Source organism: Dermacentor silvarum, chromosome 1 (genome assembly GCF_013339745.2).
Source record: "Dermacentor silvarum isolate Dsil-2018 chromosome 1, BIME_Dsil_1.4, whole genome shotgun sequence".
Classification (NCBI taxonomy): Eukaryota; Metazoa; Arthropoda; class Arachnida; order Ixodida; family Ixodidae; genus Dermacentor; species Dermacentor silvarum.
This window is the reverse complement of record NC_051154.1, coordinates 418,458,772-418,485,848: the sequence shown is the minus strand read 5'-3', so window position 1 is coordinate 418,485,848 and position 27,077 is coordinate 418,458,772. Positions and strand designations below refer to the sequence as shown.

General features: G+C 48.6%; 1 protein-coding gene across 1 annotated transcript in view; it reads left to right on the top strand.

Moving 5' to 3' along the window:
• Positions 1–26,791, top strand: part of LOC119447504 (nose resistant to fluoxetine protein 6) — a 515,692-nt gene extending 488,901 nt beyond the window's left edge. The window contains exons 13-15 of the mRNA XM_049660741.1: positions 211–397; positions 6,149–6,291; positions 26,023–26,791. Of these exons, the coding sequence (XP_049516698.1) occupies positions 211–397; positions 6,149–6,291; positions 26,023–26,232 (540 nt within the window). The 3' untranslated portion in view covers positions 26,233–26,791. The remainder of the gene's footprint in view (positions 1–210; positions 398–6,148; positions 6,292–26,022) is intronic.
• The last annotated feature ends 286 nt before the right edge of the window (positions 26,792–27,077 follow it).

Below are 27,077 nucleotides of genomic sequence, written 5' to 3'. Positions count from 1 at the left end.
CCTTAAATGTTTATTCTTTATCGCAGTTGGAAATAAGCGAAAATGTTATAAGTGGAATAGGCTCTTAGTTCAAGTAAGTTGCCTAATTCTTCTTTTTACGATCATTGTAGTTCAACAGTGTCCTAATGGGCGAATAGCAAGCGGATCAACTACTTCGATTGAGCCACGTATATTTAGAGAACTCGCTGAGTGTTTTATGCCTCCTTGCAGCTACTGCAGTCCGTCCTCTGGGCTTTGTCACTGCTGTTCGTCGGAGCATCACTCTTTGCTGCGGCTCCCTGGGGCCTAGGCGACTTGCCGACTCTTCCCGTGACAGTCACCTATGCCACCACGCACCGCATCGCCTGGGCGCTGGGCTTGGCCTGGATTGTTTTCTCCTGCGCCACAGGAAGAGGGGGTATGCATCAGAACAGCAAAGGGTGCTTTATACTTTCACAAAAATGCCTCACAGCTTGGTGTGATCTGTACAGTGACAAATGGAAACGATTAGTACAAGTACGGTCAAGCAGAGGGGTGAAATTGCAATTCACGGCGCCGCAGCTGATAGCAACAGTACATCCCACACCTTGATGGTATAAACAGTTGCCGCCAGGTTAGAATTGGATCTCCTTGAGTTGGCAGCACTTTCAGCACTAGTCCAAAGGGTGCAGCACTTTGGTCCTTGATTTCAGAGCTCAGCTTCTGGTGCAAGGCCAGTGTCTGCATTCGCTACTTTGCAGCTGTCATGCAGAGCGCTGCTTCATTCATGGTGCACGAACGTGATTATCTTCCGCTTTGGTTACAAGAGTTATTCTACAAGGGGTTTCAGGCCAAGACTTTTTATGTGTGCGCTCCGAGGATGCAGTCAACTTGGTACTATCCACTCTCCTCTTGAGCAACTCAGAGTTTTTTTTACTATAGCTTAGGTAAATCATCAACACTACTTAATTAACCAATTCGTAAAGTATTGCTTTAAGCGCGGAATATTTAATGCAGAAGTTGTAGAGCCTATTGCCAAATATCCAAATGATTTTCCGCCCGCACGGCGAGTGTGAGGCAGATGCCTCTGCAGCAGTTCACTCATGCCATGCCAAACGAACGTAGACCGGGCGCGGTCAGTGGCGGACATGACAAGCTGCAAACTCGATCGTCATGCCCTCGCTGATACGTGAGTCCAGGAGGATCCAGCTTGTTCATGCGCTTGTCCGGTATTATCCGACCCGCGGTCGACGTCGCAAGCTGCAGACCTCTGCGCGCGACACCACCTTGTCACGAGAAGAGGGTCCAGCGCGCGCCGGCAGGAGCCTGGGTCTTACCACGGTCAACGGCCTTGGACGTGAGTGGCGCTCGAGACGGCCAGGAAGGTGTCGTCGGACTACGCTCGATGACGGCACCTGCGGGGGTTGGCGAAAATCTTTGAGAGCCGGAGCAGCAGCAGCCGATTCATGCTGCTTGGCGCGCTCCAATGCGGGCACAACGCGAAAGACAGGATGAGGTGTATGCGAGACAACATCAGTACTCGTGTCGCGAGTGGGTGGCATCGGTCTATCTGCCTTATCCGTGTCGCGCGATGATTTTTCATAGCCTCCAATGTCTGATTTGTCAGAGCTGCTGGCCTTCATGGCAAGTCTGCCGAAGCAGAGGACGGGCAGCGTAGGGAAGGGACGGAGATCATTGCTGCAGCTGCGTCGCTCTCGCTAGCTTGTAGGTGCCGCGGTCTAGCGTGGCGTTGAACGTCCTCCGGGTAAACGCGGTAGATGGTACGGCCCGCCCGTACCCTGGGATTGCAGCTTTGATCATGTGATGGAAGACCGTGGCTTGTGTCCGGGGTTGCGAAAGTTGGCACGGGCAGAAGCGGGAAGGTGCAGAGTTCGCGCACCGACTCGGAGGCTGGCTCAGCGGACGATTGGACGGGTCGGGTGGAGGGTTGGTCGGGGGCCGAGTTGCAGGTGTGACATAGTTTGAGATAGGCCGGATGGTGTGCGGTGAGGGAGCCATCGTTGGGTCGGCGATGTCACCACTGACACGTGCCATCGTAGGCGGCGAGAAAGAGGATGAAATGGCCGGTATGATTGTCGTGCCGATCATACCGTGATGTCGGTATGATTGTCGTACTAGAACAGTGTGCGCGCACATGTACGAAGAGACGCTTCATGAAAGCCTGAGGCCGATTACTGTGCTTTAGCGCACCTGTCAGTCGACGAGACGGTATCATGGCAGGTCCAGGAAAGAAGGCTGGCCTGATGACGATGCCTTATGGGCACAGAAGAGACGCGCTGGGTGCTGGAGTTGAGGGAGTTGGCAGAGATGTGTTGCGTACCGTGCGGTCAACGTCCGGGAAGAAGGCAGTACATAGCACCATACAAATGCAGCACAGCATGTCGCATATCGCCGTGGGGGCGCGGGCCCGGCGATGGAGCGCTCAGGCGGAGCTAGAGTTCAGGTGGCCGGATGGAGAGGAGTACCTCGTACTTGAACTCCTGGACCACGATGTAGTTCAGTTCCAGAGCCTCCTAAAACTGAGCGAACCATGCGCCGACATAGCGGGACCGGAATGGCGGTAGCGGTGGCTGAATTGGGGCTCTATTGAGTTGGCCATGGCAGCGTGTCACTCGGTGCAAGGCGCGTTCTCCCGGATCACCACTGCAGGAAGTCGTGACGGCAGCCAACCAGCCGTGCCGTCGTCCCTTCGGCAGAAAGGCGAAGGCGGTGACCGGAGCGGCGACCAGCGCAGCAGGCTTCTCGAACGGACTAGCGCCACGAGCACGCCCCGCCCAGCTTCATTCGGTTCTTCCGTCGCAGCCGGGGCATCGGCTGAGAGCGCCGACCATAACGCCCCGCGTCGGTGGGCGCTACGGGATAAAACATTTACGCTTGGCAATGCGCTAAAAGAAGTCTCGTGTATCACGTCACCATTGCTGGTGCCTGTTGTAGGATGATGCCCCTTGTGGCGCAGAACAGCTGAGTGTTCGCCGATTGTTCAGCTGGGCTTCGGAACACAAAACACCAGCAACAGTCGCCGGCAGCCAGACTCTGCCCAGTTGCAGACTTCACGGAGCCATATTCTGCCAATAAGAGGAGTTCTGCAAAGGTTATCGCGCAGCGTTCACATGAAATACAAAGCACCGTGTGTCGGAGCCACCAATTCGTCTTGAAGCGTAATGGTCAATGATTCCAAAATAAAAGTTAGCTTGCGAATATCTCATTCGAGCAGAAAACTTGCACGCGCCGTTTCTTTAGGCAGTAATCTGTCATTTCTTCTCCACGTGTGACGCCATCCAGGTACGGCCGTGGCCGTTAAAGCAGATGCCGTGGCGCTACAACGCCGTCTGCGGGGCACGGTGGGATCCGTTACTGAGAACAGCAAGTCACTACCCCGCTCCAATGCAGCTGCAACTGCTGCTGTGTTTCCAGACTGTTCCTAAGAAGGAACTTGGCGGTCTTTGATGTACGAGAGATTGGCCTACATCTGTGAAGGAGTTTGGTTTTAAAGCGGTTCTTTTTTTACCTCTTTCTTCGACTTTTCCACTGCTGCTGCTGCTTTCTGGCACACTGCATCAGGGGTAGTTGAGAGCGTGTATATACATGGCAGGAGCATGGAAAAGAGGTCAAAAGAAGCGAGAAACTCAATTGAACCTTTCCTTAGCATCGCCACAAGGCTTTGTGGAGCTCCCTGGACGTCGCCATCTCGACTACTGAAATGATCCGTGAAGCCCCCGCAAACACATTGTGGAAGCTGCATCGCTTAACGTTGTGCTAATGCGCAACAGTCGAGAAGGGACGTCGATAGAATGGTAGAGAGTGGAGAGGAGGCAGAGCAGAAGAGTCACGAAACAAGTCTATGACCACTTTGTCACTCTTTGCTCGCGGCAGCTCGCATAAATGGGGGGACCACGGGAAGGTATATGCTAGGAAAAGGCACTGAAGGAACACACAGCAATAGCTGCTGGCAAACTGGATGTCTCGTGTCTGGACTTGGAAAGTGCTCGTGTGTCTCAGTCACCGTCCTTATCATGGTTGTGCGCTTGAAGCTGTTGTCACGTCTTACCCAAACAGCCACGCTATTAAAATGAAGGTACGCTACTTTTCTGCTATTTCTGACAATCGAATTCCGTGCAATTTCGTCCATCGCACAACAAACCCAAAGCCGCATGAAGGAACAGCAGCATCAAGACGACGCTACGCAAACAGCCGCCCAGCAAATAAACACTTTTGTACATGCCACGGTAGCTTTGTGGATGTGGTCGTGGGTTCCATCCCTACCACGGCAGCCACATTTCGATCGAGGCGAAAAATGGTCGTGTAACTTGATTGAGGAATGCTTTAAAGGATTTCAGGTGGTCAAAATCCATCCGCAGTCTCCTATACTTCCGCGTTTCTTCGTAATTAAATTGTGGTGTTGGCACAGTAAAGCCACATGTTTAATTATAGTTTAGCACTTTTGCCATGATGCAATGAGCTGTGTGAGGTAATGACAAGGCTCATTTTCTTGCAGGCTATTAACAATGGCACACAACACCGCCTCAATCAATGGTAAACAAGCTAAACATCAATCTTACTAAAACTACATACATAATATTCAAACCCATCAATACTACTGAAGAACGTAGTGTAGTTATTAAATTTAAAAGCAATGTCATAAACCAAGTTACCAATCACAAGTTTTTAGATTTTTGGTTGAATAAAAATCTCTCAGGGAATGTACATGTCAATAATTTAGTAAATAATTTGAGTAAAATTATAGGATGTCTTTATAAAATTACTAATTTAATACCCAAATCTATGACTCAAGATTTCTATGTACTATGATCTTTTTTATTCCAAAATGTCATATTGTATTCTTGGGTGGGGAACCATTTCATCTGGAATTTAAATAGGTTGCTTGTTCTTAAAAAAAAGCCGTTAGAGCCATTGAAGGGGATTATGGCAGGCCGCGGGATTCGTCTGCAGAACGCTTATTCAGGAAATATAGTATTCTACCCGCGCATCAAATTTATGACTATCGTCCACTGCAATATGTTCACCAAAACAAACTTTATTACACTCTTAGAACACGTAGAAAAGTCGTACCTATTACTCGAAAGAATTACGGGAAACAGAAATTAACCTTTCAGGCACCATTTGTCATCAACAAAACCTCACTAGATGTGGAATTCTCGACATCAGCAAAGGTTTTTTAAAAAGAATGTACAACAATATTTGAGTGAATATGCGATATAGTTGTACTCGCTATGGAATTCTTAGTAGGACAAGTTTTTGATTTGTGATGATTTATATGTATAAATATTAATCTATTGTATTGTTGCATCATAATAATTGTTGTACAAAGCCATTGCATTGCTGTTATTTTATATCAAGTCTTGTAAATGATCTACACATGTATTTTGTTGCTTTATATGTACTGCATGTGTGTGCTGCTTGCTGTAACAGGGAGTCAAGGCCCCGTCAGGCCTACCGCCTTTTACCATGGCTTCCCCTTTCGTTTGAAAGAAATAAACACTGAAATCAAATTACTAAAATCAAACACGTGTCGCTGTTTGTTATGTGTACTGCGTAGGTAAACACATATGGTGCTCGCAAGGTAACGTTTAACATCAACTCACTGCGCCTGTATTGCACTAAAAGCTGAAGAACTTTTACATTCGCTGTAAACTTCGCCGCCAATTAATGTCAGCCTAACGCAAGCAGCATCGAAACATCAATTCCCACAGCACGTGAAATCTGCATATTTGTTTTTTACCTTTTGGGTGTGCTCTGCCGTAAAGATCCACAGTTAATGCTAAGAAACCACTGAATGTGAACCCCGGCAAAGTAATTGTACACTCCTTGCCCTCTTCAAGTGGTATTTTACTAGTCTTTACCGCAGATACCTTTTCCCCATTCTTAAAACAAGAAACTCGGGCAGCATAACTCCTGGGTATTTTGAGAATATACGCCAGCTACTGTGAGAAACTAGCCTACCTGTCTGGGTTTATCCATGAACACGTTTGCGTCTCGGTCCAATGTACTGAATTGCGCGATGGTAATTGATTGTATTCAAATAATAAGGCTAGCAACTCCTCGCTACATGCTTGCTCTGTTTCTGAAATTACTGCGCGTGAATCATCATGGTTTTTATAAGCTTGTGGTAATGAACTTAGCCATCAGTAGCTTACTGAATGGTTCACAGGCGTGGTCAACTCGCTGCTGTCCTGGGATGCCTTGGTGCCGCTGGGAAGGATGTCCTATTCAATATATTTGGTGCACGCGTACTTGGTATTTTACAAGGCCTGGACAATCCGACAGCGCATCGAAAATCACCACTTCCAAATTGTGAGTATTTTTGTGTGTGATCACTTGAGGTTGCGGTATAATGTTGTTTGGCGCAAGTACCAGAGGGGGGGGGGGGACACTTTACGACACATGCAATGAAGAAACCGACCAAATGAGGATAATCGCTAGAGATTATCGCTAGAGATGAATACACGATCGAGAACACAATCAACATTTCGTAATTGGCCGCGGAGTACAGGAACCCAGTAGTAAAGCTCCAATAAATATTGTCATGGCATAGCGGCGGCGAAACAGCAGCAGACACTGCAAGAAGTGCTCAATAACGAGACAAACACTTTACTGGGCGAAGTTCTTCCCAGCTAGCGAAATAAAGTAAGTGGTGTCAACAGCCGTGAGCTTGAATTTCTCAAAGTAATATCCGTCAGAAAATCACAACCTTCGGATTGTAATTTGAATGTACGAGAAAACATAATTCTGTTACGAGTAAACTCAAGCGAAACTCCTTTCCCGGCATTTCTACCATAAAACAGCGGCGCGCCCGGGTAGGTTACTTGCTAAAACTCCATCTAGATGGCGCTCGCGTCCTCGGCAAACTTGCAATTCTTGACACATTATTCCTCAAAATATTGAGCATGGCTCACCATCAACAAATGTCATGAAACTGAAGACTGACAGCGCATGATTTTTAGCTTAAATCTTCTCAGACTATTAAAAAGTGCGAAACAATATCACAGCTCAAACCTGAAAGTGATGTAATTTTACTGGTGCGGCTCTTCTTAGGCTGCACTATCTTTGGGATCGGCCCACGAAGGGGACTTGAAACATTCCCGATAGAGAAAAATGGCGGTAAATCGCTAAGGCTTTGTCTTTAAAAAGTTGACATAAATGAAATTGTCCGATGGCAGGACAGAGAACCCACAAGCACAATAGCTCTAACCTTAGACCACAGGCGCGTAACTCGGAATCGAACATCCTTCAGAATTTCCCGCGTGCAAGCCAGCGCGTGGAGACGCTTGACGAGTTTTATGAACACTTCACGTGATGTTTTGCCATCATCAATAATTACACATAAAGACACTGATTTCTTTGGTTTCACTATGTTTTCTGAAGACTATTACTCACAATAACTGTACGATTTCCCTTTGCGACCGAGTTTGAACGTCAGGTGGCGAAAGATATCTTGGCGTGTTCGTGTTACAATCTCAGACTCGGGTGCACAGAACACCTCAGGTTAGACAATTTTGCTTCATGGGATGATTTGCAAAATAGCCTACGCAGACTATGCAAACCATGCAGACCCTGTCGGCTTGTACCATCGCTTTCCCACACGTAGTAGCCATGGTACCTGCCGGTGCGTGGTTTCCTAAGTGAAGCCCAAACATGCTCTCGCGTGTTGTCAGAATGCCGGCCGAGATGCTGCAGCAGAACGCTAATCGCAATGAATCATGGCGGGCCAGCATACGCGCAAGGACCACTCTGCTATTTTAGAGGGAGAAACAATGTTCTTCTGGGTGTGCGACGCATGCTGCAGCTCAGCGGCGGGGGCGCAAAAATATGGCACTGCGGGAACAGGAGGCTGAGGCAAGCGACAACGTCGACAAAGCCCTGCAGTTTCAAAGCGGGAAGCGGGCGCACACATCGTGCACGCCTCGAACATGAGGTAGGAGAAGAGGTGGCCATTGCATTAACAATGACAACGTCTTCCAAATATAAAATAATAATAAGTGATTCCAAGACCACCATATTAAATTACGCTAAAGGACGCATCTCGCCAAAGGCGCAAAAAATCCTCCAGGCAGGTTTCCACGGAGACCGACGTGTCGCAGACAGAGACGACGTCACCAACACCAGCACGGGCGCATTCACAATCCGCCGTTCGGGCAGAGATAGGCTGGTGTCCTATAGGGAAATCATAGATCATTACAGTCTAGCCAGGGCTAGATACCTGGCAGCACATTGCTCGTTAAACAAGTGGCAATCGGTGACTCGGCGGCTAATACAAACCAACACATCCCTCAACCCCATTGCCTTCAGTCACTATCACCCAGGTTCTCCCAGGTCCACTATCACCCAACCAATGAATAGCTAATCGATAATCGATCAATAATCAATAAATTTCTGGAAATGCTGAGGATGACTTGGTAGTGCTTAGCCTAGCCCAGGTACGTGTCCAACACCTTGCGATAGCCAATCAATAGCTAATCTATAATCGATCAATAATCAATAAATTTCGGAAAATGCTGAGGATGACTTGGCCGTGCTTAGCCTAGCCCAAATACGCGGCCAATTCCTTGCAATAGCCAATCAATAGCGAATCAATAGGTAAATAATAATCGATCACTAATCAGTAAATTCCGGGAAATGCTAAGGATAACATCGTAGTGCTTAGCCTAGCCGAAAAGTCAGGACTAGCTAAGTGCCCATCAGCTCCGCTGTCTCTTTAGCATTGCGTGTCCAGTGCAAGCTACACTAGAGAGAGAGAAAGCACTTTATTTGCACCCGTCAGAGACTATGGATGATCGGGGTGAGACGCAGCTCCCCCTTTCACCGTCTAACTCCCCCCCCCCCCCCCCCTGGAGGTCGGCCGGAATCAGTTGGCTTCCGGCGGCGGCCGGGGCGTGACCGATGACTTGTTTTTGGGCTTGTTCTTCATGGCTATGGAGGGAGGATTCCTATGACTCGTTGTTCCCATGTAGACCGATTAGCGCTGGGCAAGCCCAGAACATGTGATTTATTGTCGCTATGCCTTCACTGTTTTTGCATTTGGAAGGATTTGTGTAGGATATATGGGTTTGGGAAGGTACCCGTCTGCAGTTTTCGCCAGATTACTTCTTCCTTTGTGAGATATCTATGGAGGGGAGGCAGGGTTCCCCTGCCCATTCTATAGTGTTCTAAAATTTCTTTGTATGTGGTTGTCTCGCTTTTTGGACAGGGAGCAGTCTGAGTACTCGGGCGACCACGTTTGCGATCTCGTTGCTTGTGAGTCTACTATGGGCGGGCGCCCATATTCTAATTAGGGCGTTGGGTACGTTCTCCTTGCCTGCTTTCAGAATTTGGCCGGTCTCTTTGGACACCTTGCCGGTGTCATAGGCTTTGCTTGCAGTTTTACAATCGGTGATGATTATTCTGTTTGATGGGTTTGTGATTGCCAGGGCAATCGCCGACATTTCCGCCTCCTCTGGTGAAGAATGCCTCCTACAGCTCTAGATTAGCTCGCCTTTGTCGCTCACTACTACTGCAGCGTAGCGCCCTTCTGGGTATTCTGCCGCGTCGGTGTACACTGCCCCTTGTTTTTGGAGGAGGGAGCTTTGAAGTCTTTGGACTCTGCTTCTCCTACGTTCTTCATTGTGTATGGGGTGCATGTTTCTTGGGATGGGGGTATTCTTAACCTGTTGGTAATTGCTTTGGGGATGGCGGTTATCCCCTCTCGCGATTGTGGGATCTGGTAGCCCCGTTTCATAAGGATGGTCTGCCAGTTTTGGTGCCAGTTACTCTGACATATTGTGCCGCGAGTTTCGCCTCGCAAATTTGCTTGAGCGTGTTTGACACTTCTAAGTTGAGGATCGTCTCGGTTGATGTGCACGCTGGTAAGCCTAGGGCGGTTTTGACACCTTTCCTGGTGAGGATGTCTACCTTGTCTCTCTCTACTTTAGTTTTCTTTAAGTACGGGTAGGCGTAGGCTAATCATGAAAGAGTGGACAAGCCTAAGTAGGTTTGCCTCCTTTATACCCGCGTTTTTTTGCTATCCTCTTTAGAAGCCTACAAGTTTGGTTGGTCGTGGCTTCTAGTCCGTTTATTGTTTCGGTGTTTCTCCTATTTTCTTGTATCCATATAACCAGTATCCTGATCTTGTCCACCCTTGGGACCGGCGTGTTATTGACTAGGAGCTGGATATTCACCTGCTGCTTGCTCATGATTAGCATCTCCGATTTTTCCGGCGAGCATTTTAGCCCTATGGGTCTCAGATAGCTTTCAGTTTCCCAGATTACCCTTTGTATGGTGTCGCTCCCCCCTCTGTCGACCCAAAGGGTGAGGTCATCAGCGTCGAGAGTGTGGCAGAGGTCCTCTAGCTTTCGGAGTCTTTCTGGCAGCCCGATCACTGCAATGTTAAAAAGCGTAGGGGATAGCACCGATACCTGCGGTGTTCCCTTGTTGCCTAGCTTAATGCTTTCGTTGATTGTGCCCCCGATTTCTACGTTCAGCTTGCGGTCCGTGAGGAAGCTTTAGATGTAGCTTGCTTCCTACATTTAGGTGATTGAGGTGTGACAGGATCGCTTAATGCTTGATGTTATCAAACGCTTTCCTCACGTCCAGTCCCACTATGACTCCCGAGACCCTTGTTTTCCTTTCCAATACTTCTTCCTTGAGTTGTAGCATGACGTCGTTCGTGGATAAATGTTGTCTGAATCCAACCATGCTGTCTGGGTAGAGTTCCTTACTTTCCAAGTATCCGTTGAGCCTGTTCTGTATGGCGTGCTCCATAAGCTTGCCTATGCAGGAGGTACACGATATTGGCCGAAGGTTTCCTAGTTTGAGTTCTTTCCCTGGTTTAGGGATAAGGACTAGATTTGTTCTCTTCCACTCCCCGGGTATTCCCCCCCACTCCCAACATTCTTGCATACATTTATGCAAAAGTGTTGGGAGCTGCTGCAGGGAGTTGTCATCGAGATTTCTGAGCATCTTGTTGTTGAACCCATGTGGGCCAGCCATTGTGTTTCCTCTGAGCTTATTTAAGGCGGCCTAGACCTCCCTTATGGTCATTGGTTGGTATAGCTACTCGTTATTTCGGTGCTTGTTTCCCCTACGTACCTCTCTTTTATCTGGTTTATCATCCTCCGACTTCTGGAAATTGTGTGTCAGTCTTTGAGTTTTCTCCTGGTCTCAGCTTTGGTGTTGTCTGGGTCCAGGAGGTGTCCCAATAGTTGCCCGTCTAGTCTATCACAGATGTTGTTCCAGTGTTGTCTGTTTAGTGTTTGGGCATGGCTCTCAATTTCCTCGTTGAGAGCGGCTATTCTCCTTCTCAGGTTACGGTTGCCCCGCTTTTGGGCGAGGTCGGTTTCTGCCTCTTTTTTTGCCACAGTTGTCTCATGTGGCTATCAACCCAGTCTTGTTCCTCTAGTAATTCTATTTCCTCCTCAGCCTCTTTGCACGCCTGCTTGATGCCATCGGCTCATTCAGCTATGTCGGTCATCTCCCGGCAACCCCCTCCGTTGTCGCGGAAGGATTGACAATTCTCTCCTGTTGAGGAAGGATTGAGGTTCTCTCTTGTGTTGTGCCATGTAGCCTCAACGTTCACTCCGGTCATGGCTAGGTCAGGGGTGGTGTCGTATGACACGCTGTTCCCCTGCCTGGTCGGTTCGAGTGGATCGTTGAGGAGTGTTAAATTGCACTGTATCATAGCGTCCCATAATTCCCTCCCCTTTATCTGGGAGTGGTTTTATCCCCGTGCGTGGTGTGGTTCATTAAAATCCCCTACTATGACGAGACGCTGCTGCCTTTGAGCCAGTGCTTGCGCTTTGGCAAAGAGCTCACTGAAGCCGTACCTTAGTTTAGGAGAGCTGTAGACGTTAAGGACTAGCAGGCTGCGTTCTCTCCTCCTCTGTGGTATAATCTCCACCAAGATGTAGCCAAATTTCGTGCATCCTACCTCATGCTGCATGACGGTGATATTTCTCTTCACCAGGGTAGCAGTCTGAGTGTTTGGCGACTGGTCTGCGTACGTTTTGTATCCGCTCAGTCTAGCGTTTTTTCCACATTCTTGCAGCGCGATGATGTCGGGAGCATCGCGTCTCGCAAGATAGGATTGGCGAACGTTTCTTTTTTTTGGTGAAGCCTCTACAGTTCCAGTGCCATATTGTATTTGCCCTAGTGTTGAGTCTGGCCATGATTCAAAGGCAGAAGGATTTGCTTTTGCTGTTCTGGCAGTTGGTCCATTCTAGTTCCCATTGGAGTGAGTAGTTGGCTGAGCTGGGCTGAGAGTTGGTCTATCCTCTGCGCATTGTGCTGGGTAGGTATTGTAGCTACCTGTTGCACTACCTCTTTGAGTTTCTGCATGTCTACCTCAACGTTGTCTACCCTGTCCTCGGCCTTCTCAAGGCCAGAATCGGTCTTTTTAACTCGCTTTTTCTTTGGCGGTGCAGCCGCATCTGGCTTGGTTTCTGACGACCTATCGTCCATGGCCTCCTGAGGCGGTTCCGCTAGTCTGGGTTGAGCTTCAAGCTCATTGTTCTCCCTTTGCAGCTCGATATCCTCATTACGGGAGCTCCTGCATCTGAGCTTCTTTGCTCCATGTAAAGCTTCCATTGCTCCTGTTGCTGTTTCACTATTTGATGTTTTTGTTTCATTTGCTCTGTCAGCTGCCTCACTATGTCTGAGTCATAAGAATTCCCCGTTTCCCAGCCTACATTTTTGGTGGGTGGTGCCCCTTGCTTCTTTGGCGGAGTGGCTGGGGCCTGTTGTGGTAGCTTCGGGAAGGATGTGGATCGGAGTCGCTCCTTGCTCGTGGCCCGCGTCTTGCTCTCGTCCCGCCTGCTGTGATGTTCTGGTAGTTTCTTCTCCTTCTCTTCCTGTTGCTGGAGCTTCTCCCATTGTCATTTCTTAACGATGTATGGTGTTCTGAAGATCTCCTTGCAGGTTTTGCCGCCGGTGGGGTGCGGCTGGCCGCACAGCTTGCAGTCGTGTCCCTTTGCTGGGTTGAGGATGCCGCATCTCCTGCACTTCTCCTCCTTGCTGTCGAATACGTCGGATCGGTGTCCCAGGTCTTCGGACTTGTAGCATATGACTTTTTTATACAGGTTCTTGTTCAGGACGGCACCTAGGCATTGGATTTTCCTCGGTACCTCCTTGGTGGTGAATGTAAGCATGATGGTCTTGCTGTCCTAGTCGTCTGATCTCCAGCACCTTGGGATTCTCTTCATGTTCTGCTATCTCCTGCTTGATCTTTTGCAGTGAGGTATTGAGTCCTATTCCGTGGATGACTCCTCTCGAGAAGTCGTCGGGTACTGCCAGGTGAACGGTCATCCCGTGCACTTTCCCTTCAATGTCCAGTGTGTGAGGCGTAGGAGCTTGTCTCTTGCCTCCGTGCTGGGGATGAAGAAGACACAATTCCTTGCTTCTCGTTCTTGACCAGTTGGCACGCCTTGTTCCATTCAATCTTCGCAGTTATATGTATGGCTTCGGTCAGGGTCAGTCCATCGTACTGTATTTTTGTGCTCACGAGGGCTTCGACGGGAATTCAGGGCGCAGGCTCCTTTCGCAAGCGTATCACCCCTGAAGGAAGCCGAACACCAGGCTGGGGTACGCTTGGGCCCATTTGAACCAGTGGGTGCCCGGCGGCAGTGGGAATCGAACCCACAACCTCCCGCAGCCGGGGTGGGCGCTCTACCACTACGCCTCATGGTAGAGCGCCCGCATGTTTGATTATCATGCCTTCCTTGGGTTGGAAAATGATTCTCCAGCCATTCTCGGGGAGCTTTACTTGTTTCGAAGCGATACATTCTACGCTTGCTGTTTGCTGTCGCGCTTCGGTGATGATGGTGGGGCGTCTATCGCTAGCACCTCTTCTGAGGCGAGCTTGGCTTTCCGTGCCCATTTCTACTCGAGGTTGCATTTGTTGAGTACTATGATCCAATCGATGGCCTCTAGCTCGCCATTTTCGGCGCTGCGACGTTGCACGGGGATATTCATATCGCCTGTTGGCTGCCGCACGGCTGACGCGGCGGCACCGGGGGCCTCGTGAAGCCTTAGCCCTCTTTAGGCCTAGTGGCCGGCGTTAGAGTTACTGCATCAGCCGTTACACCAATCTGACAAAGTTTACCGCTAGAAACCATTGCAGGAAGACGGAGCCGACGTGACACACGTCCGCTAGGCTACGCAAATTTTTTTTCTAAGCACCAACCTGAATGGGTCTGCTTTTACCCTTACAGCGTCTAGGTTGGTCCGTTTCTTCTAGACTAATTCTGTTCTTTTTCTCTTCAAATTTAGAGAAATCCTGGACCTCACTAACCTATGGTCACTGCACTTTACCCTACCTAACACTTCTAATCGGCAGAGAGTACGAAATCTATGTCATTCTTTGTTTCTCCATTAGGGCTTTTCCATGTCCACTTCCTGTTCCTACGCTTCCTGACGAAGGTGTTCATTATTCGGAGACTATTCCTTTCTACTAATTCTACCAACATCTGTCCTCTAGTGTTCCTAGAATTGATGCGGCAGTTGGCAATTGCTTGCTCACTAGCCTGCTTTCCCCCCACTTTTGCATTGAAGTCGCCCATGACTACAGTTTGCACCTTTTTTGTTTGCACCTTTTTCATCCTAATTCAACATCTTCATAAAACTGTTCTAATTCTTTTTCATCGTGACTCGAGGTTGGGGCGTAGGCTTGTTCATTCTATACCTCCGATTCAGCTTTATTACGACGACTGCTACCCTCTCATTAATGCTGTAGATGGACCAGGCTATTGAACATTACCTTTGTCTTCTGAAAATTAATCTTCAACCCCACTCTTACACTTTCTCGGTTAAGGGCCTCAATCATTTGCTGCAATTCGTCCCCATTGTTGCTGAATAGGAAAATGTCATCTGCACACCAAAGGTTGCTGAGATATTCGCCGTTGGTCCTCACTCCTAGGCCTTCCCAGTCTAAGACTTAGGAGTGAGGATCAACGGCTGTCGAGCTTCTTCGGATCTTGAAGATTAGTGGGCCTCTAATTTGGTTGCACCCGGACTAGAATTGTCCCACTAGCTCTCGGCATTATATATTGTAAAGAAGAGACACAAGACACAGCGCCCGTTCCTGGGCCGGCTGTTCTATTCTCTGTCCGTCGTCTTTCTTCTCTTCTAGCGCCCGCCTTGCGAGCGCGCGTGGCCAAGTTCGCTTCGCCTTGACACTCGGCCACGCTGCAAGTTTCCGGTGCGCTTGCAACTAAGCAACTTGTCCAGGGTTTGAGGTCGTCGTTGGTAATCCGTCCAGCGCGCAACCAGCTTCTCTGGCGGGCGGCACTGACTGCAGCGCGCTGGTCACAGGTCTCGCCGACGATTATCCCGTCGCTCTTGAAAAAATACGACAGGAAATTCTTGACGCCAAACCACAGTTTGTAGCACTGAACGCGCATGGTCGCATTGATCGCGTTCGGTCGAAACGCATCGGTGTGGTCTACGACGCGGCTTCTTAATTGAGGAGGTGAGCATCCATGCTCGCATGGGACGCAACTTGCGCTTTTGCAGAGTTGCCACTGACGGAACAAGGCTCCTCAAGGTGTTCGATGCCAGGTCGTGTGCAGTTGAGCTGTCCAAGTTCGAGGCCGGGATACTAGTTGGATCTAGCGGAAGCGGGATGGTAGCGGAAGCGCAAGTGCGCCCGGCCTTTCCCACTAATTCGGATAGAGCCGACGGTGTCAGCCGGTGAGACGGCACCTTCATGTGCAAATCCAACAGCGAGCTTGGAGACCACGTCACCGACTGCTGTGGATAGCATGTTATCGCGGGCTCTGGCAGTGATGGTGTGGTGCCTGATGCCGAAGCAGAGTCCGAGACCCGCGGTGGAAAAAGTAGCTGGCAACCGGGGTCTACAGCAGGGCAGGCCGTGATCCCATATGTCAAAACCTTGTCGGCAGCGGCGATTTGGTGTTGCTCCCGAGCTTCGTGGGGCTGAAGTCGCATAATCTCGGCTGGCGTACATAACCCTGTCAAAGTAGGAGAGGTGGTCGCCATGTGCTTCTTACTGTCTCCGGTAGAGCCGACGGCGACACCCGATGAGCCGGTGTCTGCGGCGCACCACTCTGCCTGAGGACTGCTGCAGGGCACACCTGCCGCAGCGTCAAAGCGGTAGCTTGCAGGAGCGCCGTGCGTAGAAATGGGCTGGTCGGACTCAACACAGGAACAAAGATGCCGGCCGAAAGCAGCAGTCAACCTCCGGGTTGGTGGCCCCAAAGGTCTCGTCCGACATGTCGAGGCCTTCACGCCCAACACAGCGCTCTCAAGGGCGCGTGTCCAGCGCCTCACAAGAGGCGATGGACATAACACCTATTGAGATGGCGCAGCCAGCGCCTAAGGAGCGGCGGGATTCTCTCGACCGCTCCAAAAAAGACAAAATGCTCATTACGGCGCCTGGAAAGGGCCCCGTGAGCTAATATTAGTCTCTTAAACACACAGCACAAACACTTTCTTCATTATGGAGACACAAATACTACAATGGAATGTCAGAGGACTTATACACAACCTCGACGATATAAGAGAACTCCTACACAAACATAATCCAAAGTTGCTGTGTGTTCAAGAGACACATCTCATACCTATAAACACAAACTTCCTTCGTCAATACACCATCTTTCGAAAAGACCGCGATGAGGCTAACGTCTCGTCCGGCGGTGTAGCAATAGTAGCAGATAAGTCTGTAGCTTGCCAACAGGTTGCTCTCCAGACGCCCCTTGAGGCAGTGTCTGTTCGGGCAATTCTTTTCAGCAAGTTGATAACTGTATGTTCTATTTACATACCCCCAAATCATCACCTCGAGAAAACAGACTTTTATAATCTTATCGATCAACTTCCCAAGCCCTACATACTCGTGGGAGATTTTAACGCCCACAATACATTGTGGGGAGACTCACCATGCGACGCGAGAGGCCGTTTCGTAGAAAACTTTTTAATAAACTCCGGTGCATGCCTCTTTAATAAGAAGGAACCAACATATTATAATCCTCACCACAATTCCTATTCATCGATAGACTTGGCGATTGGATCTGCTTCCCTATTTCCTGACTTAGAATGGAATGTAATCAAAAACCCATTCGGAAGTGACCACTTTCCATTAACTCTAAGCCTAGTAACGCAAAGTGACTCCCCTCCACATGTACCTAGATGGAAAGTAGCCTCTGCTGATTGGAAACTTTTTAAGGAATCGACTTTTATATCCCGAGATTTTATTAGCGAGTTTAGTATAGATGACGCGGTAGCGTATTTTACCGATTTTATCATCGAGGCAGCAAAGAAGTTCATTCCACAATCAAGCGGGAGCTCATCCAGAAGACGAGTTCCATGGTGGAATGATGAGTGCCAGGAGGCACGTAAAAAACAAAATAAAGCGTGGGGCATACTTCGCCGATTCCCAACTGCAGAAAATATGATGGAATTCAAAAACATAAAATCACAGGGAAGGCGAACGCGACGACAAGCTGAAAGGGCAAGCTGGGAGAAGTTCCTGTCCGGCATCAATTCATACACACAGGAGGCAAAAGTATGGAACGGACTAAGGAGGCTTAAGGGACAACAAGTTCATCCGTTGCCCGTGGTGGATAAAGAAGGAAACACGTTGGAAGATCAGGCCAACGCACTTGGTCAACACTTCGAGCATGTGTCTAGCTCCACCCAATACTCAGCGAGCTTCCTGGAGTACAAAGCAATAGAAGAATCTAAGCCACTGAACCGAAAATGCAGCCCAAATAACCCTTATAACCGTCCTTTTGGCATTGCCGAACTTAAAGCCGCCTTGTCAGCATGTCAGAGCTCTGCACCGGGTCCGGATCGAATCATGTACGATATGATTAAGCACTTGCACCCCGACACGCAAATCACACTACTCACACTTTTTAATACTATCTGGGCCACTGGGTATCTGCCAGCTAAATGGAAAGAAGCTATTGTCATCCCAGTTTTAAACCATGGTAATGATACACCATTGGTGACCAGCTACCGGCCTATAGCACTTACGAGCTGCCTTTGCAAACTTTTTGAGAAAATGACCAATCGCCGTCTTGTACATTTCTTAGAGTCGAACAAAATGCTTGACCCATTTCAATGTGGCTTTAGGGAAGGCCGATCTACAACCGACCACCTCGTTCGCATCGAAGCAAACATCCGTGATGCTTTTGTACACAATCAATATTTCTTGTCTATATTTCTTGATATGGCCAAGGCGTACGATACGACATGGCGGTACGGTATCTTACGAGACCTGTCGCACATGGGCATTCGAGGTAATATGCTTAGCACTATAGAAAGCTACCTGTCTAACCGTACTTTTCGAGTCAGAATTGGCAACGTATTGTCCCGCCCATTTACACAAGAAACTGGTGTACCTCAAGGAGGGGTGCTCAGTTGCACGCTGTTCATTGTTAAGATGACCTCGCTCCGTGCATCACTACCTCCAGCAATCATCTATTCTGTCTATGTAGACGATGTGCAATTAGGCTTTAAATCCTGTAACCTCGCAGTTTGTGAACGACAGATACAGCAAGGCCTAAACAAAGTGTCTAAATGGGCAGACAAAAACGGATTTAACCTTAACCCCCAGAAAAGTTCCTGTGTCCTTTTCACAAGAAAGCGAGGACTAGTCCCCGATCCCAGTATCGAAGTGTCTGGGCAACGAATACCTGTGAACAAGGAGCACAAGTTTTTAGGTATTGTACTTGATTCAAAATTGACCTTCATTCCGCACATCAAATATCTGAAGGCAAAATGCCTAAAAACAATGAACTTAATGAAAATTCTCTCTCATACAACATGGGGAAGTGATAGGAAGTGCCTAATTAACCTCTATAAGAGCCTTGTTCGATCACGTTTGGATTATGGTGACATGGTATACCACTCAGCCGCGCCAAGCGCGCTAAAAATACTGGATCCCGTCCACCATCTGGGTATCCGATTAGCCACAGGCGCCTTCAGAACAAGCCCTATTGAGAGTCTATACGTAGAATCAAATGAGTGGTCCCTTCACCTGCAAAGAACATACAGCAGTTTCACATATTTCCTCAAAGTACAGTCTAACCCTCGACATCCTTGCTACAAACATCTTAACGATATGGCATGTGCTCCACTATTCCATAATCGACCCTCAGTGAGAGAGCCTTTCTCAATGCGGGTCAGAAAACTTTCCGATGAAATGAATGTCCCAATCCTCGAAAATTGCCTAATGGCTCCAGTAGAGCTGTTGCCGCCGTGGCAATGGCAAATCGTTGAATGCGACACATCATTTGTAGAGGTAACAAAACACGCCCCAGAGGCGCACATACATATGCACTTTCGAGAGCTTCAGTCGAAGTACACCTGTCCAGAGTTTTACACGGATGCGTCGAAATCACAAGCCGGCGTCTCTTACGCGGCTGTTGGCCCACCGTTTTCTGAATCTGACGTTTTACATCTTGAAACCAGTATCTTCACGGCAGAGGCCTATGCCTTACTGTCGGCTACTAAACACATCAAGAAAGCCAAGCTCCCAAAGGCCATTATATTCACAGATTTCTTAAGTGTCGTGAAATCTTTGAAATCGCTACGAAAACAGAAAAATCCTGTTATAAATAACCTCTATTCCTTACTCTGCAATATGTATGCTTCTAATCAACAGGTTGTAATATGTTGGGTGCCTGGGCACAGGTATATAGAGGGTAACGAGCTCGCCGACAAAATGGCAACTTCCATAGCAACAAAACCTAGCAATTTTTCCATACCCGTTCCTGCCACAGACTTAAAGCCATTTCTACGCAAAAAACTCAGAAACTATTGGCAACACTTATGGGATGAACAAACACTGAACAAACTCCATGTAATTAAGCCCCTCTTGGGCAACTGGCCATCATTAACAAAGCCACGACACACTGAAGTTCTCTTTTGCCGCCTTAGAATAGGACATACATATGGTACACATTCATACATTTTAACTGGTGCTGAACCTCCCCTCTGTGGCAGATGTGGGGAAAGGCTGACCGTACTCCACGTCTTACTGGAGTGTCGGGAAGCCGAAACAGAGAGAAGGAAACATTTCCCTGTAGCATACCACTATCATATCCCTCTTCATCCTACGATGTTTATTGGTGAAGAACCTCTTTTTAACGCCAGAGCAGTTCTCCGTTTCTTGAACGATGTTGTACTACACGTTATTAGCCCAATAAGTTCGTAGCGCATCCTCTCTCCAGAGGATGCTGCTATGATAGTTTATTTTTATCGCACGTGCCTTCAGGCCCTTGTGTTTCACGGGCTTTGTTTAGGCACTTGTGCTTCTGGCCAATTCTTGCATCTGTTATATTTTGTAAATCGTATCATTCTCCCTCAATGCATTCTTCATTTTCATAGCACACCTCATTAGCCATTGCCATGATCTTAATACACGTATGTTTTACGCACTTTCCAGCGACTATTTTAGGCCCCTTTACAGCCACGCCTCATCTATTTCTCAGAATTCATCGCTCCACTGCAAACTCACAAACACTGGCATGGCGCTTTTGGCCATACTTGGCCCTTGCGCCATTAAACACCATACATCATCACCTCTTCCAGCTTTTGCCGACATTCATTCGCATTCGAACCTCCAATGATGACATCATCAATGTAGCACCCTACTTGAGGGATACCTTTAGAAGACCGTCCATGAGCGACTGGAATATGGCAGGAGCACTTGCGATGCCGTAAGGGAGCCTCTGGTATTGGTAAAGACCTTGGTGTGTGTTTACAGTTAAAATCGCCTTCGCATCTTCGTTAAGCTCCACTTGTTGGTAAGCAGTAGCAAGGTCATGAACACAGAATACCTTTGAGCCTGCTAACATTGCGAACAAGTCATCTGGCAAAGGAAGAGGGTAATGCTCAGTCAGAAGCACCGGGTTCACCGTGACCTTGTAGTCACCGCACAACCGCACTTTTGCCCCTCCATCTTTAGGTATCACCATCAAAGGAGTTGCCCAATCACTTCTGGTTACCTTTTTTTTTAATACTGCAGTCTGTTCTAAGGCGTCCAGTTCCTCGGACACAACTCGCCTCAACGCAAAAGGGACGGGGCGGGCCTTGCAAAATACTGGCTTGCTGTTTGGCTTCAAATGAACTTGTGCTTTGTAGCCCGTTATCAATCCAATCTGTGGTGAAAACACGGCCTCAAATTTCTTGTTTATTTCATTCATGGCATCGTCTTGCTGTAAAGCTTGAACTTCCTGCCAGTTCAATTTAAGCTTTCTCAGCCAATTACGACTAAGCAGACATGGAAACTCTCGTCCACAGTAACCTACTATAAGCACAGTAAAATCTCAGTTTAATCACCATTCTAGACTCGCACGTTCACCGATCCTACGACCGGCACCAGTTCCCCTGTGTATGTCCTTAAAGGAACAGTACCTTTCTTGACCGTAAAGTGTGGAAACTTGCGCTCAAAAACAGACTTTGGCATGACGGTGACGGAAGCCCCTGTGTCAATTTGCATTCTTATGGCTTGTTCTTCCATGTGAACAGTGACATAGTACGCAGACTTATTTATTGTCATACTGTATATTTCTCGATCTTCGTCGGAATCGTCTTCCCGGCAATCGACTGCAATAAGCGCCTTCGGTATGCCTGTGCTCTGTCTACACTTTATGCGCAAGTGACCTTGCTCACCGCAATTGTGGCACTTGTACTTGCGATACCGGCAACTTTCGGGCGCATGACTTTTACCGCAACGGAAGCACTCTAGGGGTTCAGTCTTGACCCGATAGCTTTCCTTAGCACGATTGCCCTTCCTCAGAACATCAACTTCTAGCCCTGTCGGCCTTTGCGGTCTACCTTAGGGCTCTTCTAATTTCATTTGTTGTGTTTGCGTAGAAGCTAGTTCACGATTTAACGCGATTTTGCATGCCTCTTCGCATGTCAGCTATTCAGCTGCAAACAGCTCAGGTTGAGTGTCGGCACAGCGTAGCCCGGCGACAAGCCTGTCTCTAAGCGCTTCGTCGAGAAATTTGACAAAATCGCAACTTCTAGCCAGCTGCTTCAGCTGAACAATAAATTCGGCTACCGTCTCCTGCTCAAGTTGCACTCTTCGGTTAAATCGGCACCTTTCCGCGATCACGGCTTTTCGGGGACTGTAATGGGTTTTCAAGAGAGTCGTGACCTCGTCATACGTTCTGCTGGCTGGGGAGTGAGGTATTAGCAGGTTCTTCAACACTTCATACACTCGAGGTCCTACTACAGTCAATCATACAGCTAGTTTCTTGCCTTCAGCCACATCATTTGCCAAGACGTAAAGCTCAAATCGTTCCAAGTAGGACTCGAAGCTCTCACTCTTTTCATCAAAATTATCAATTTTTCCCACCTTCGCCATTGCCACGCCGGCCAGGCTGTCGTCGTCTTCAGCAGCAACAGAAGAAGCAAGTGGCCAGCCGCCGTAATCCCATCTTCGTCGCCAGTAGATGTAGTAGCGTGCGGCAGCCGAGTAGCCGAGCAGCCGTACTCGAAGAAACAGCCGTGGTCGGTGCGTTTATTCGCTTGACGCACTTTTATAGGCAGCGGTTGCCTATCCGCGGCTGATATCAGGGCACGCGATAACGCAGTGGCACGTCAGCACTTGACGTTATCACACTAACCTCACTAAGGCGAATAATATTGTTACGTGTGGAAGCACACAGACAAAAAAGGCTATTTACAGGCTATTTACACTGGAGCCAAACAGCAAGGCCCACACTCGCTCGAAGCAAGAGCTCAGACACACTTCATCGTCTTTCTCGTGGTGGCTAGTCTCTTGAACATCTTTCGATGATATCGTAATACTACCCCCCCCCCCCCCCGCCCGGCGGCAAAAGCGCCGTCACAGTGCTGTTAAATAACCAAGGCACTTGGAGAGTTGTAGGGTTTGAGCCCGGCGACGTGGACGATATCACTGGTGGTCACAGCGGAGGACGTAGTGGGAGTGGCTAGAACGATTTTAAAGGTGACATCGGTCACTTGGCGGAGCACGCGATATGGGCCTGTGTAACAGGAGAGCAGTTTTTCACAAAAGCCAACTTTACGCGATGGTGACCAAAGCAACACGAAAGTGCCGGGTGCAAAATGCACATCACGGTGACGGAGGTCGTGGCGTTGTTTCTGTTTTTCTTGAGACACTTGCAGACGAGCACGCGCAAGTTGGCGAGCATGGTCAGCACGGGCGAATGCATCACGGGCATAATCGCTAGTTGAAGCGGTGGTGGACGGAAGCACAGTGTATAGTGGTAGCGTCGGTTCTCGGCCATACAAGAAATAAAACGGGGAAAAGCCAGCAGTTTCGAGACGGCAAGAGTTGTACGCAAAGGCAATGTAAGGTAGGGCGAGGTCCCAGTCACGGTGATATGCATGTCTGTAATTCCGATAGCATGGCTGAGCGTGCGGTTCAAACGCTCAGTGAGTCCGTTCGTTTGTGGGTGGTAGGAGGTGGTAATTTTATGCTGTATTGAGCAGGCACTCATGATGTCGTCAATGACTTTGGACGAGAACGTACGGCCTTGGTCGGTGAGCATTTGACGCTGAGCACCATGCATCAAAATGATATCGTGTAGGAGGAAGTCCGCGACATCAGTACCGCAACTGGTCGGATCGCGTGTTACGGCGTAGCGGGTCGCGTAGTCCGCAGCGACGGCAGCCTACTTCTTTTCTGATGTACATTCTGGAAAAGGGCCGAGAAGGTCTAAGCCAACATGATGGAAGGGCTCGGCAAGGATGTCGAGCGGCTGCAGGTAACCAGCGGGGAGCTGGGAAGGCTTCTTGCGTCGTTGGCAAAGTTCACAAGCAGCTACCTAACGCCGTACGGAACGGGCAAGGCCCGGCGAGAAAAAACGGCGACGTACTCGGTCATAGGTTCGAGATACGCCGAAGTGTCCTGCCGTTGGTGCGTCGTGAAGCTCTTCTAGAACGGTTGAGCGGATGTGTTTAGGTACTACAAGTAGGAACTCAGAGCCGTCCGGATGAAGGTTATGACGGTACTACCGTCGCGGAGGACGAAGAGGCGTGGAGTAGCATCGGCCGGAGAGTGTTCAAAACGGTCAATGAGTGCTCTGATGTAGGCATCACGACGTTTCTCGTCGGTGAAATGAAGGAGCTGGGATACTGAGAAAACGGAAGCAGCACTATTGGAGGAGGCAGAGTCGTCAACAGGGTAACGCGACAAGCTGTCAGCGTCTTGGTAAGGCAGCCAGACTTGTACACCACGGAATATGAAAATTCTTGTAGCCTCAAAGGCCATCGACCAAGCCGGCCTGTAGGATCTTTTAGCGATGAGAGCCAGCAGAGGGCATGATGGTCAGTGACTACGGAGAAAGGACGACCGTAGACGGAACTTCGCAACTGCCCAGACAATAGAGGCTATTTGCAGGCTCTTTACACTGGAGCCAAACAGCCAGGCCCACACTCCCTCGCACGAAGAGCACAGACACACTTCACCGTCTTTCTCGTGGCGGATCGTCTCTTGAACATCTTTCGATGATATCCAAGGCGATGCGTGATAATTCAACTAGGCCTGCTAAGTTAGCCACACTCTTAGAGGGTGCGCGTGTATAACGCTGCCAGGTTGAGTTTCCAGTGGCGGTCTGTCCGGACCCAGAGATTCCTATAACACCCTCCGGCGTGTCGCAGGTCTTACCGCCGCCTTGGTCAGTTGCCCCGCAGCCGCTGGGCACTGAGAGCCATGGGTTAATTGTAGGAGTCACGAAGAAAGTAGTGGCCGCATACTGCACCAGGGAGGCCAATTCCTGTTTTGGTGAGGAAGTGACTTGGTTGAAGCTTAGTGGGCCCTTCCTAATTTGGTTGCACCTGGACTAGTATAGCCCCACTAGCTCTCGGCGATATTTTTTTGCCGGTGTCAGGCGCCATGTCTGAAAATGAAATGGACTGGAGGAGGATTCGAACTTACGACCTTCAAATTAGAAGTCGGGTGTTGTAGCTCTGCTCCACGCCACCAGATTACATTAATATAAGAATGTGTAAAGGAGATCGAAACAGAATATGGCAGCCACGTTAGACCACGGCTGATCAATTCAAGTTCTTCAAAGGCGAGCGCAGCTCTACTACGGCTCCTGTTCCTTGCAGTTTCCATGCAGCTTCTATAGTTTACTAAAGTCGACAAACAAATATGGCTTCTTGGATTACGGCGCGCTCTGGCTGGGTGGCTGATAGTCATCCTCTGCTCCGCTAAGAACACCCAAAGAGGCACCTTAAATCACACGATAAACAAGTAAGTTTGTCAAGGCATCTGCACGTGACTCACATAACCCGGCCCGTTGCCTTTGCCACTGCCGCTTTTTAAGGCTTCTACGTGATATGGCTTCTATTTATAAATAGCTTGTTTGAGCAATAATTGTTGCTTGGAGAAATTTAAATGAATAAATTAAGTGGTTTTACGTGGCGAGACCCCGATCTCATTATGGGGCACGCTGTAATACGGGGATACGGATTATTTCGCCACCTGGAATGGTGCAACCCAGCAACTAGCTTTTTTGCATTCCGCCACTGGAATCCTGAGCTCGAAGCCTCGAGCTCAGCAGTGCAACGCCACTGGGCTATCGTGGCAGGTACATTTGTTGGAAGGTCTCGGTCTTCTCTTGATTCTTCGTCTCTGATTTTCCCGCGCTAAACACTTCAGTCAAGGAATAGTTTGCTGTCGTTCTAGAGCAATTCATATAAGCCCAGTAAGGGAGGCAATGCGTTTTGTTTCAACAACGTTGTCTTCAATATAGAAACGCAACATGCCGCCACTTTATCTTTCTGCTGAATTTGGCGGCACTATTAAATTGGTGAAAGTGGCGACACATTTTGCCGACAGTTCATAATGCTTCTGTTATCTAATGCTTGCACTGAGTGAACTGTAATTAAACTGAAATGTCGTCTTGCATAGTCAAGGAGCCATTGCCACCATCGCTTAGTGTTCCCTGCTTTCCCTCCCAACAATGCCCTTTTTTTTCGAAGTGGGTGCAGCATCTCAGCGATTTATAATGACAGTCGTTAAAACTGTTTCGGCTCATCATGGGCAGCACGCAGTGATAGTATCCGAACGCCCCATTTCTCATTTTGCAGATGTCTTCGGCTGTTTCCAGTTTCATGATGGCTATAGCCGCGGGATACCTGGTGTACGTGTTTCTTGAGCATCCCTTGGTTCTCGCCTGGGACATGGCCAACAAGTGGATCAACAAGCGCGCCATGGAAGTAACAACCAATGCCGAAAAAAGCCCTGGTGCCCTCACGGTGGTTGTGGAATCGGAGCAACCACCGAACTGCAGGGGCTGAAAGGGCACGAACACCATTCACACTCAGGAGAAATCTGTGCTCGAAGGGGAAACACGTAATCTGGTCGTCGACAGCGTCCGCCTAAACCCCACCAAGGCTGCCTTCTGTTTGCGTGTAGAGACAAGGGGTCCCAAAAGTTATCGAGTCACATCTTTCGCTTGAGCCATAATACGACCAGTCACAATGGGCATCAGAACGACATCTCGATCACCAGAGCCTACACCGGCCGTTAGATATTAATATAGGTGAACACATTTTACAAATTGGCTCCATATACTTTCGTTAGCATAACTGTCCAGGAGAATTCACGAGTGCTCGTCGTGAGGCAGATATTTTGCCACAACTTACCGGGTTTCTCTTCACATGGAATATATTACCACAGCATTTTAAAACGATAAATCAATTGCTTATGATCACCTTCGACTGAAATACTAATGAAAGGTTTTAAACCGAGCTTTGTCGTACATATTACTTGACATCTTCGGAACTGCGCAAAGAAAGAGGCAGTAATAGACGAACACAAGCCGCAGATTATAAACCAGCATTTATTCGAAAGACACACACACACACACACATATATATATATATATATATATATATATAAACGCAAGGTGGGCAAACGGTAAAAATATGACTCCGGAGACTGGAAAAACAAAGCCAAACAGCATTACAAGGAGAGACAAAACAGGAACACACTGGCCACGTGCTTAAACGAATGATCGATCTGAGTAGTTCAAATCTTTGCCGAGCACATTCCCCAACGTTCCCCAACTCTCGTGTAGATCGCGTGTTCCTCGAAACTTTATCTTGTTTTTTACACACTTCGACACTCAACCCAGAACGGG